The following is an 11583-nucleotide window of genomic DNA, read 5'->3' as shown; positions in this document are numbered from 1 at the left end:
AGGTTAGGTAGAACTAGTTTTAGAACCTGGTAAAAGCTGATTTGTTTCTTCATCCAAAGCCTCTAAGCAGTGGCGGTCCTTGCATGGATGTTGAACTTTATTTTTTGTGCTAATTGCAGGCCCCTCTCCAAGTACAGTACCCGGCATTCCACCAAACTTATCTGTAAGCACCCCATCATCCTATCGCAGTCTGTAGCCCGTCGTCCAAATCTGACAAATCATACACACTTCTCTGTTAGATGTTTGCAGCAGACTGAAGAACAGCAGCAGAAGGATTTTAAACTTCAGCGGCCTCCTGTGACTGCTGTCAAGATCAGGAAATATGAGGCGCAGTTTTAGTTTAACCCTTTAAGGTAAAAGTGTTTAAAGATTAACTGCTGATAAATACCAGGTTGAATGTTGGAATAAATGGCTCTGTAACAAAAAGTGTGGAGCCTAATCAATAAAATTGAAGATATTGATAGAACCCGGTAGCCCTACTTTCTTACATTACGAAATATTGTAATCGTAAAGATTTAGCATCATGCAGTTAAAGCAAATTCAGTAAAGAACATTTGACTTGGCTTTAAAGAAGCTGTGTGGACTAATGTCTGACGTCATTGTGTGAGTTCTCATTTTTATTTATTTATTTATTTATTTTTACTGTCAAATAAACCAGAGGGCTGTTTCACAAAACCAAGACAGAGGATTAAGCTGGTCTGCAGCTAGCCTGCTGCAGACCAGGCTAACAGCCAGGTTTAGTTAATCCTGGTGCCCTTTCTGTTCAGTCACACTGATCAGAATCCAGTGGGTTTTGTCTGTGAGTCTTTTTCTGCGTTTTTGTATTTTTTTTATCAACCTGCATTAAAATACCACTGACACACACTGGTATTCAGTCAAGTACTATTATTTTGAAAATTATGATAGTATGCTATACCATTAACTTTATTGTTATCCATGTGGGCATTACCACTGTTCAATTATGTTTTTGAAGACTGATGTTATAAGTTTGATAGACTTTTGATTGATTACTGCATCTATTTATTTTATATATTTGCTATGTGACAATTATCTAATTTTGTTAAGTTTCATCATCATGTCACACATTTCTGTCTAATCGGTTAATTTCTCTCCCTTGGTGACAGGGAGCATGATTCTTTTTTCTTCTTGTACTATCAACCAATCACAGATATCTGAATCACTCTTAAGCCAAGACTCCTAGGTAGGAATCTTTAGGCTAAGATAGGAGCTCTCTGAGAGGACTCAGAATCTTTGTGAAGACGGGCACTGACCGCTTTCTTCTTCTTCTTTTGTTTTTTATTGGCAGATGGTAACCAACTTAGTGTGGACTGGAGTGTGGTCATCAATGCACTGACTGCTTTGGCTTTTCCTCATCTTGAGTGCAGCTCTTCAGCAGCTGTGTGTAGTTGGCTTGTTAAGCTCTGATTGGTCAGAGTCGGTCTCTGGCAAGATTTATAAACCGTCATTGAGGGACTTTTCTTTACTGCTGGTCTTCAACATGATGGCTTGTCAGGTCCTCCTGGGGTATGGAACTTTTCTATGGTGCAGTTTTGTATTTTAAATATTGTTTATTTTATATTTGCTGTCTATGTTTTCAGGGTTTCCCTCTTTGCCTTGCTTGTTCTGAATGCTCATGGTGTTCCTGTCAAAGGTATGGTGTTTTTCACTTTTCAAATATGACGTTTATTAAAAACCTACATTTGTTAGACCAGGTGTTCTTCCACAACAGGTACAAAAGGCCAACACCAGAGCAGCAGTGACACCAATGCAGGGGGAAATGTTGCCTCTCACAGGAGAGCAGCTCCTGGCTACACTGCACCTGTGTCCTACAATGCTCCTGCTGGTGTCTTCAGGCAAGACCCCAGTCTGACCCAGCCCCAGTTTGTTGGTGTGAGCTCCATGCCTGCAGCTGGATACGCTGCCACTTCTGGTTCTGTTCCAGCAGGATATTATAGCACTGGGGCCTACATGCCAGGACATGTTGCCAGCTCTCAACAAGCTGGAGTTGCTCAGTCCTCTGTTCCAGGTAACTAGTCCCAAATGTATAGTTCAAGTATCTTGAAGAGAACTTTCCTAACTTAAATCACGTTTGCACCCTCTCCAGAAGCAAAGTGGTCTAAGGCTCCTCAAGCCTTTGAGGAAGCTCCAACAAATGTCCAGGGTTCTAGTGTCATTCTCCCTCCTCTTCCACCTCCTGGACCTGTTCTCCAGTCTGGAGAGACTTCCAATGTTGTGAGGGAAGCTGAACTTGGGAACTACCAGGACCAAACGGAGGAGTTTGGTTACCCAGCTTACTCTACGGGTCCTGGCCAGCCTCTTCCACCTGTGGCTCTGCCTAGCCATGGTGTGGGTGGCTTGTGGGGCGACCAGCCTCCCTATCCTCTGCCATACCCCTATCCTCCTCCATACCCCTTTCCCTATCCTTACCCTGTTTTTGACTACAGCCTCCTGTATGGTCTGTACCCTCCTGGCACCTACACTACCTTCAGCAGAGACCATGAGAAGGGCAAAGACTACTACCAGACCACCCACTACCTGAAAGACCATGGTTCTGATGGTCCACAGACACCCCAGAACCCTGGAACTGGGCAGCAGAAGGTCTACCCCAGTACATCCTAGAGACCTGAAGGGGAAATGGAGGTAGGTGCAAGATCAGTACATGCAGATGCCCTGTATCATAACCCTTGACTGAAACTTGTGTTTTCTCTTTAGATGACATGCCCGCGCCTTGGTGGATGAATTTACTGTTTTCAAATAAACTTTTAAAAATATATCTGACTTTGGTGGAATGCAAAATGACCAAGCTGCTTCTTGTTTTCTTACCTTAGCAAGATTCACTCTCGCTCAAGGTGTCTGGCAATCAAATGTCATGCTATAGTGGTGGTCAAGTTGATCTTGGTCTATATTTGTATTATGCGCTCATCGTTGTCCCTGTTTAGGGGGGAGAATAAGCCAAATTGTTTTGCCATCCCAATCTTCCATACTTAAGACACTTTGTGCTTGTTTAAAAGTCCTAACTCCCCCCGCCCCCCTCTAAAGCACTAAAATGCTTTGAATAACTTTGGGGTAATTTTTTTTTCTTCTTAAAATTAAATGAAGACCTGTTTTGGGAATAAAGCCCACTGACGACCTCTAGCCAGGTTTCTAATTGAAACATGCAATCTGTTTTGCTTAACACTGTAGGTGAAATGCACAAGTTTTCCAGCGCTAACTTCAGAGTGTGAATGACTAGGACTGTAGTGTAAAGCGCTTTGGAGGTCATCAAGACCAGTTAAAAGCGCTATACAAGAACAAGCCATTTAACTTGAGCAGAGTGAAGCCTACAGCTGTGGATGAAAACTGCTTTATGTGCATTTCACAAAAGGATGAAGCTGGGATTTTTCTGACCATCTGGCTGAATCAAGTCTGCGCTTAATTTTACAAAGGCAATAAGTTACCATGGTAATATATTCTATGCAGCTAGCCTGCTCCAGACCAGGCTAACCACTAGGCTTAGTTAATCCTGGTGCCCACTGATCAGAAACCAAATGCCACTGATGCACAGTACTCACTGGAGCTAAAATGATTGCCTAAACATTAACTATAATCCATGTGGGCATTACTATTGAATTGTTTTGAAGACTGCTGTTCTGAGTTTGGTTGGCCTCTAGACTATTGGAGAAATGGTTAAAGCAAAGGTGTGAATAACTTGGCGTTTCACCATTTTCCATAAAATTCTCCAGGACTAATTGATTTCCTCAAGTGTTCAAAATATGCAATCCCAAAGCCCCAAAAGGAAAACTATACAAACCATAAGACTCATTCACTTAACTGCTTAAGGGAAATAAACATTTCTATCACAAATGGGTATTTTAACTTTCAATTTGTTTTAGTCAATGCCTGGTATTTTGAAAAACATATAGTAATGCTACTAAAATCTGAGTTGGACATTGTTTTCCAAAGGCTGTCTGAAAAAGTTTCCTCCCTCTATACTACTCTGCTGCTTCAGGAGTTATGGAAGGGTCAGTGAAAAAGCATCCTAGATTAAGGTCAGAGAAAATGTCTAATTCAATATACAGTTAGTAGTTCCAAACATATGTTTTCTTGTCCTTGAGTCTGGCACTCAAGTTCCTTCATAAGGCTCCATCAAAAGCTGTTGCTCATATAGTTTGAAGATCGGTGCACAAAACTCATCCATTGTAGCATCTGTGATGGACCTCTTGGTCTATTGTAGAAAGTGTGATTTATTTATTATTGGCCTAATCCTGCTTTGCTACTAAAGGCCCATTTTTACCCCGGTTTAAGATTTGACAATGAGGAATCATTGATCAGAGGTAGAACGGTTTAAATATTTAATTCATACAAATTAAATATGGAGACAGAGTACATACCATTACAAGATGTTGTTCTCACCGCGGTGGATAAGTCTGTCTGTCTGAAGTAAGTTTTACCAAGACATTCCTTTTATCAACTTTTAAACTCCTCCTGCATGGCTCAGAGGGAGGATGACTGACCCCCTCTCCTGCTGACCACCCCCTCAGGACAATAAAACTCCATGTTTATCTTACGCTGAAGCAGGAAAAGACAGACCCAACTCTGCTTTCCTCAGTAACCCCAACTAAGATATATTTTTAATTCTCAACAACAGCCAGGGATGTGCATTTAGCTGGGTTGCTTACATCTGATTTGACGGTCTTGTTTCCTAAGCCTGAATTGGGCTTTGTGAAAAAGATAAAACCTGGATGCATCGATCACTCTGTCAAGCCTGGCTTTCGCGCTTATCCTGGATTTCTAAATTTGGCTTTAGTGAAACAATCCTCTGGACTTGGTTTCACAAAAGCACTAGCATATAAATTACCATGGCAATTTATCAGAAATACTTTAATAATCCCAGAGGGACATTATTTACTTTGTGCAGCTAGCCTGCTCCAGGCCAGGTTTAGTTAATCCTGGGGCTTTATCTGTTCAGTCTGTGATCAAACTGAGAAACCAATGTGTTTTGTCAGTTAACCGTTTACTTATCTGTGCTTTTTTTTATTAGCCCAGCATTAAAATACCAGTGATACACATTGGTATTAAGTCGAGTAGTTATATTATTTTAAAATTGATAGTAGCCTATGCCATTATTAACTTTTATTATCCATGTGTAGATTACTACTCTTCAATTGTTTGTGTTCTGAGTTTGACAAAAAGGCCTTTTGTAGACTTTTGCATGTTGAGGGCATTAAAGAAATGGCTGAAAAAGCAAAGGAGAAAATGGTTTAATTATATATATATATATATATATATATATATAATTTTTTTTTTTAACCACAGAAACAGTTCCAAACTAGAGCTGCTATGAGATGAGGCATGTGTCTAGTAGTGGAGAGGGCGTTTCTGCAAAGCTCATAATGAGGCTTGCTTCATTTAGGGGAAGAGCCAAAATGAGGATGCCTCTAACATTCTTAGGATTAATTAGATTTGCCTACCAAGAAATGTATTTTCACTGTTTATAGGTGAGGTGCATTAGCTAGCCCACTAACTGAGATCCCTTTATCAGCATCAGAGGAGTTCAACATTATTGGAGGGTGCCTTTCTGTGCTGTCTCCATTTTATGACGACACTGCTGAGCTGTCTGTAGAGGAAAATGCTTCTGCCTCCAAAGTGGTTCCCATCCTGAACATGTTGGTGTAAAGTCAGCCTCCTTCAGGAGGAGATAACAAAGCCAGCACATCAGAAGTTGGAGACCACCTCACCAGGCATCTACGGGAAAAGCTTCAGACTGTGCAGACCATGAGCATCCTATCTCTAGCTACCCTCCTCGACTCTAGACTCAGTCATAGGTTTTGGTTGATTGCATGTTTTATGATAGTTTGAGTTTTTATTAAAAAAAATTACTGTTTTGGATTTTCTTCTTTTGCTCACTGTATATAGTTGTTCATCTTTAATTGAATTTTCTCAATAAAAATGCTAAAACAAACTGGTGTTAAAAGAATCTAAAACCAAGAAATGCTGAAAACTCTTATTTCTGAATAAAGTCTCCCATTTTGCACATCATTGTCCAAGTTGCACAAGTACTTTAAATTTCTCAATCCATGCCATTTCATTAAAGTGACAAAATAAAAAATACAGAGCCCGCCAAAAATAACATTGTACTTATAAAAAATATTTTAACATACAAATGTGATAATCACAAGATACATTAATGGGTTTTACTTATTAATGATAATTACCAATTGCCCTAAAGAATACAAACAAAAGTAAGCGTCATATTGCTGACTGAGCTCACATAACTCCTTAAAGCTCTACACTGGTCTATGCAGTTTGGTGCACACAACTCATCCATTGTGATCAACCTCTTGGTCTTTTGTAGACAGCCGACGACACATTTTTTCTCCATTTCGTCAAATATCTAATTTTGTTAAGTTTCATCATCTCACAATTTCTGTCTCATCAGTTAATTTATCTCCTTTAGTTACAGGGAGCATAATTCGTTTTTCTTCTTGTGCTATCAACCAATCACAGCTCTTAAAAGACAGCGTCACCCATAACAACGGGGTCAACCACGCCTCTAGACTAAGATAAAAAAATTCTCTCGTCTCTTTGCTCAGAGTCGCTCTCAGCAGCTATCTGAATCAGTCTTAAGCCAAGACTCCTAGGTAGGAATCTTTAGGCTAAGATAGGAGCTCTCTGAGAGGACTCAGAATCTTTGTGAAGACGAGCACTGACCACTTTCTTCTTCTTCTTTATTTTTTTATTGGCAGATGGTAACCAACTTAAGGTGCATTTACCGCCACCTACCAGACTGGAGTGTGGTCATCAATGCACTGACTGCTTTGGCTTCTCCTCATCTTGAGTGCAGCTCTTCAGCAGCTGTGTGTCATTGGCTTGTTAAGCTCTGATTGGTCAGAGTCGGTCTCTGGTAAGATTTATAAACCCTCATTGGGGCACTTTTCTTTACTGCTGGTCTTCAACATGATGGCTGGTCAGGTCCTCCTGGGGTATGGAACTTTTCTATGGTGCAGTTTTGGAATTTAAATATTGTTTATTTTATATTTTCTGTCTATGGTTTCAGGGTTTCCCTCTTTGCCTTGCTTGTTCTGAATGCTCATGGTGTTCCTGTCAAAGGTATGGTGTTTTTTTTTTTTTCACTTTGCAAATATGACATGTTTATTGAAAACCTACACTTGTTAGACCAGCTGTTCTTCCACAACAGGTACAAAAGGCCAACACCAGAGCAGCAGTGACACCAATGCAGGGGGAGATGTTGCCTCTCACAGGAGAGCAGCTCCTGGCTACACTGCACCTGTGTCCTACAATGCTCCTGCTGGTGTCTTCAGGCAAGACCCCAGTCTGACCCAGCCCCAGTTTGTTGGTGTGAGCTCCATGCCTGCAGCTGGATACGCTGCCACTTCTGGTTCTGTTCCAGCAGGATATTATAGCACTGGGGCCTACATGCCAGCACATGTTGCCAGCTCTCAACAAGCTGGAGTTGCTCAGTCCTCTGTTCCAGGTTAATGGTTGCAAACATGATTCATGGTGACTTTGACAATTGTGAATAAAATTGTTACTAACTTTAAATCTTATGTCCACCTCCTCCAGAAGCCAAGTGGTCTAAGGCTCCTCAAGCCTTTGAGGAAGCTCCAATAAATGTCCAGGGTTCTAGTGTCATTCTCCCTCCTCCACCACCTCTTGGACCTGTTCTCCAGTCTGGGGAGACTTCCAATGTTGTGAGGGAAGCTGAACTTGGGAACTACCAGGACCAAACTGAGGAGTTTGGTTACCCAGCTTACTCTACGGGTCCTGGCCAGCCTCTTCCACCTGTGGCTCTGCCTAGCCATGGTGTGGGTGGCTTGTGGGGCGACCAGCCTCCCTATCCTCTGCCATACCCCTATCCTCCTCCATACCCCTTTCCCTATCCTTACCCTGTTTTTGACTACAGCCTCCTGTATGGTCTGTACCCTCCTGGCACCTACACTACCTTCAGCAGAGACCATCACTAGCCACAATGATTACTCTCGAAGCATCGCTACCCAGCCATACCACGTGACTGCTTTGGGGAGCGGTTGGTGGCTAGCAATTTGGTAGCTTGGATAGTAGAGTTTAGAGTCTGCTTAGTTTGGAGGCCGTTTGTAAGGTATTGAAGAGATGAGACGATGGAGCCAGCTTAAAAGAGGATTTCACCTATGTGGGAATATTTGACTTTATTTCTCCCAAAAAGGCAAGGTACATCTAGCATTCCTAGGATTAATTAGATTTGCCTACCAAGAAATGTATTTTGACTGTTTATTTATAGGTGAAGTGCATTAGCTAACCCATTAACTGAGATCCCTTTATCAACATCAGAGGAGTTCAACATTATTGGAGGGTGCCTTTCTGTGCTGTCTCCATTTTATGACACCGCTGAGCTGTCTGTAGTGGAAAATGTTTCTGCCTCCAAAGTGGTTCCCCTCCTAAACATGTTGGAGCAAAGTCAGCCTCCTTCAGGAGGAGATAACAAAGCCAGCTCATCAGAAGTTGAAGACCACTTCACCAGGCATCTAAGGGAAAAGCTTCAGACTGTGCAGACCATGAGCATCCTATCTCTAGCTACCCTCCTTGACTCTAGACTCAGTCATAGGTTTTGGTTGATTGTATGTTTTATGATAGTTTGAGTTTTTATAAAAATTGACTGTTTTGGATTTTCTTCTTTTGCTCAATGTATATAGTTTATCTTTAATTGAATTTTCTCAGTAAAAATGCTAAAACTGGTATTAAAAAAGAATCTAAAACCAAGAACTGTTGAAAACTTTTATTTCTGAATAAACTCTCCCGTTTTGCACATCATTGTCCAAGTTGCACTAGCGCTTTAAATGTCTAAGTTCATGCCATTTCATTAAAGTGGCAGAAAAAAATACAGAGTTCGCCAAATATAACAATGTACTTAGAAAAACTATTTTAATATACAAATGTGATAATCACAAGATACATTAATGGGTTTTACTTATTAATGATAATTACCAAGGGCCCTAAAGAATACAAACAAAAGCAAGCGTCATATTGCTGGCTGAGCTCACATAACTCCTTAAAGCTCTACACTGGTCTATGTAGTTTGGTGCACACAACTCATCCATTGTGATCAACCTCTTGGTCTTTTGTAGACAGCCGACGACACATTTATTCTCCATTTTATGTCAATTATCCAACTTTGTTAAATTTCATCATGTCACAATTTCTGTCTCATCAGTTAATTTATCTCCTTTGGTTAAAGGGAGCATGATTCTCTTCTTGTACTATCAACCAATCACAGCTCTTAAAAGACAGCGTCACCCCTAGCAACGGGGTCAACCACACCTCTTCACTAAGATAAAAAATTCTCTCGTCTCTTTGCTCAGAGTCGCTCTCAGCAGCTATCTGAATCAGTCTTAAGCAAAGACTCCTAGGTAGGAATCTTTAGGCTAAGATAGGAGCTCTCTGAGAGGACTCAGAATCTTTGTGAAGACGGGCACTGACCGCTTTCTTCTTCTTCTTTTGTTTTTATTGGAAGATGGCAACCAACTTAAGGTGCATTTACCGCCACCTACCAGACTGGAGTGTGGTCATCAATGCACTGACTGCTTTGGTTTCTCCTTCTTCTTCTTGATTTTATTGGCGGTTGGCAACAAACTTTAAGCAGCATTACCGCCACCTACTGGTATGGAGTGTGGTTCGAAATGGACTATCAAGTATGTGTATCTTCCGACTTCTACCTTTAATATATAATTTAACTAAATTAATTTCGTATTTATATATACCTACATACTCTCATCCATTTTTATATATATCTTTATAATCCACCCCCCTAGATTATGCACCCATTCACACACACACCTATTTTAATCATATTCTTTGAAATAATTTAGTTTTCTTTAAATATTTAATAATTATTTGTATATGTTTACTCCCCGAATTCTTCCTCAAAATATCTATCAAATTAATCTTTTCCTTAATACATTCAAACTCTCCTTTCATACACCTTCTTTCTCTTTCATACTTATGGCATTCTAACATAACATGTTCTATCGTTTCATATCTGTCACAATAATCACATTTTCCATTATTATGCTTTTGTATTTTAAAAAGTGTATAATTAAGACCTGTATGCCCTAATCTTAATCTTGTTATCACCCTTCCCTCCTTTCTATTTCTTCTTTCATTTCTTTTCTCTCCTACTATCTTCTGTTTTCTATAAAACCATCTTCCTGTTGGTTTCTCCTTCTCATCTTGAGTGCAGCTCTTCAGCAGCTGTGTGTAGTTGGCTTGTTAAGCTCTGATTGGTCAGAGTCGGTCTCTTGCAACATTTATAAACCATGATTGGTGCACTTTTCTTTACTGCTGGTCCTCAACATGATGGCTGGTCAGGTCCTTCTGGGGTATGGAACTTTTCTATGGTGCAGTTTTGGGTTTTAAATATTGTTTATTTTATATCTGCTGTCTGTTTTCAGGGTTTCCCTCTTTACCTTGCTTGTTCTGAATGCTCATGGTGTTCCTGTCAAAGGTATGTGTGTTTTTTAAATATGACATGTTTATTGAAAACCTATGTTTGTTAGACCAGGTGTTCTTCCACAATAGGTACAAAAGGCCAACACCAGAGCAGCAGTGACACCAATGCAGGGGGGAATGTTGCCTCTCACAGGAGAGCAGCTCCTGGCTACACTGCACCTGTGTCCTACAATGCTCCTGCTGGTGTCTTCAGGCAAGACCCCAGTCTGACCCAGCCCCAGTTTGTTGGTGTGAGCTCCATGCCTGCAGCTGGATACGCTGCCACTTCTGGTTCTGTTCCAGCAGGATATTATAGCACTGGGGCCTACATGCCAGGACATGTTGCCAGCTCTCAACAAGCTGGAGTTGCTCAGTCCTCTGTTCCAGGTAACTAGTCCCAAATGTAGTTCAAATATCTTGAAGAAAACTTTCCTAACTTAAATCATGTTTGCACCCTCTCCAGAAGCCAAGTGGTCTAAGGCTCCTCAAGCCTTTGAGGAAGCTCCAACAAATGTCCAGGGTTCTAGTGTCATTCTCCCTCCTCCACCACCTCCTGGACCTGTTCTCCAGTCTGGAGAGACTTCCAATGTTGTGAGGGAAGCTGAACTTGGGAACTACCAGGACCAAACGGAGGAGTTTGGTTACCCAGCTTACTCTACAGGGCCTGTCCAGCCTCTTCCACCTGTGGCTCTGCCTAGCCATGGTGTGGGTGGCTTGTGGGGCGACCAGCCTCCCTATCCTCTGCCATACCCCTATCCTCCTCCATACCCCTTTCCCTATCCTTACCCTGTTTTTGACTACAGCCTCCTGTATGGTCTGTACCCTCCTGGCACCTACACTACCTTCAGCAGAGACCATGAGCAGGGCAAAGACTACTACCAGACCACCCACTATCTGAAAGACCATGGTTCTGATGGTCCACAGACACCCCAGAACCCTGGAACTGGGCAGCAGAAGGTCTACCCCAGTACATCCTAGAGACCTGTAGGGAGATGGAGGTAGGTTCAAGTTCAGTACATGCAGATGCCCTGTATCATAACTCTTGACTGAAACTTGTGTTTTCTCTTTAGATGAGATGCCTGAGCCTTGGTGGATGAATTTACTGTTTTCAAATAAACTTTT

The 11583-nt window shown here is 41.4% G+C and overlaps 1 protein-coding gene across 5 annotated transcripts; it reads left to right on the top strand.

The window, feature by feature from the left end:
- The first annotated feature begins 1440 nt into the window (after window positions 1-1440).
- LOC110369101 (leucine-rich repeat extensin-like protein 1) lies at window positions 1441-11583 on the top strand. Of its 5 annotated transcripts, none has more exons than XM_036127152.1 (5): window positions 1466-1524; window positions 10425-10477; window positions 10552-10848; window positions 10925-11459; window positions 11532-11583. In XM_036127152.1, the coding sequence occupies exons 1-4, from the start codon at window positions 1499-1501 to the stop codon at window positions 11437-11439; spliced, it is 891 nt and encodes a 296-aa protein (XP_035983045.1). In that variant the 5' UTR covers window positions 1466-1498; the 3' UTR covers window positions 11440-11459; window positions 11532-11583. The 5 variants fall into 5 exon arrangements, with proteins under 5 accessions (XP_035983044.1, XP_035983045.1, XP_035983043.1 ...); XM_036127154.1 differs by lacking the exon at window positions 1466-1524 and adding an exon at window positions 6896-6962; XM_036127153.1 differs by lacking the exon at window positions 1466-1524 and adding an exon at window positions 10294-10352.

This window comes from Fundulus heteroclitus, chromosome 23, assembly GCF_011125445.2.
Source record: "Fundulus heteroclitus isolate FHET01 chromosome 23, MU-UCD_Fhet_4.1, whole genome shotgun sequence".
Taxonomy (NCBI): Eukaryota; Metazoa; Chordata; class Actinopteri; order Cyprinodontiformes; family Fundulidae; genus Fundulus; species Fundulus heteroclitus.
Note: the sequence above shows the minus strand (reverse complement) of the source record. Positions and strands in the feature narration are given on the sequence as shown.

What these genes read in the sequence shown, in the direction of transcription:
- LOC110369101 (XM_036127150.1), top strand. Translation starts at nt 1,499, where the DNA reads ATGATGGCTTGTCAGGTCCTCCTGGG. An exon ending in GCTTGTCAGGTCCTCCTGGG is followed by an intron (nt 1,525 to 1,598) that starts GTATGGAACTTT and finishes CTATGTTTTCAG; the next exon opens with GGTTTCCCTCTTTGCCTTGC. An exon ending in TGCTCAGTCCTCTGTTCCAG is followed by an intron (nt 2,027 to 2,104) that starts GTAACTAGTCCC and finishes CACCCTCTCCAG; the next exon opens with AAGCAAAGTGGTCTAAGGCT.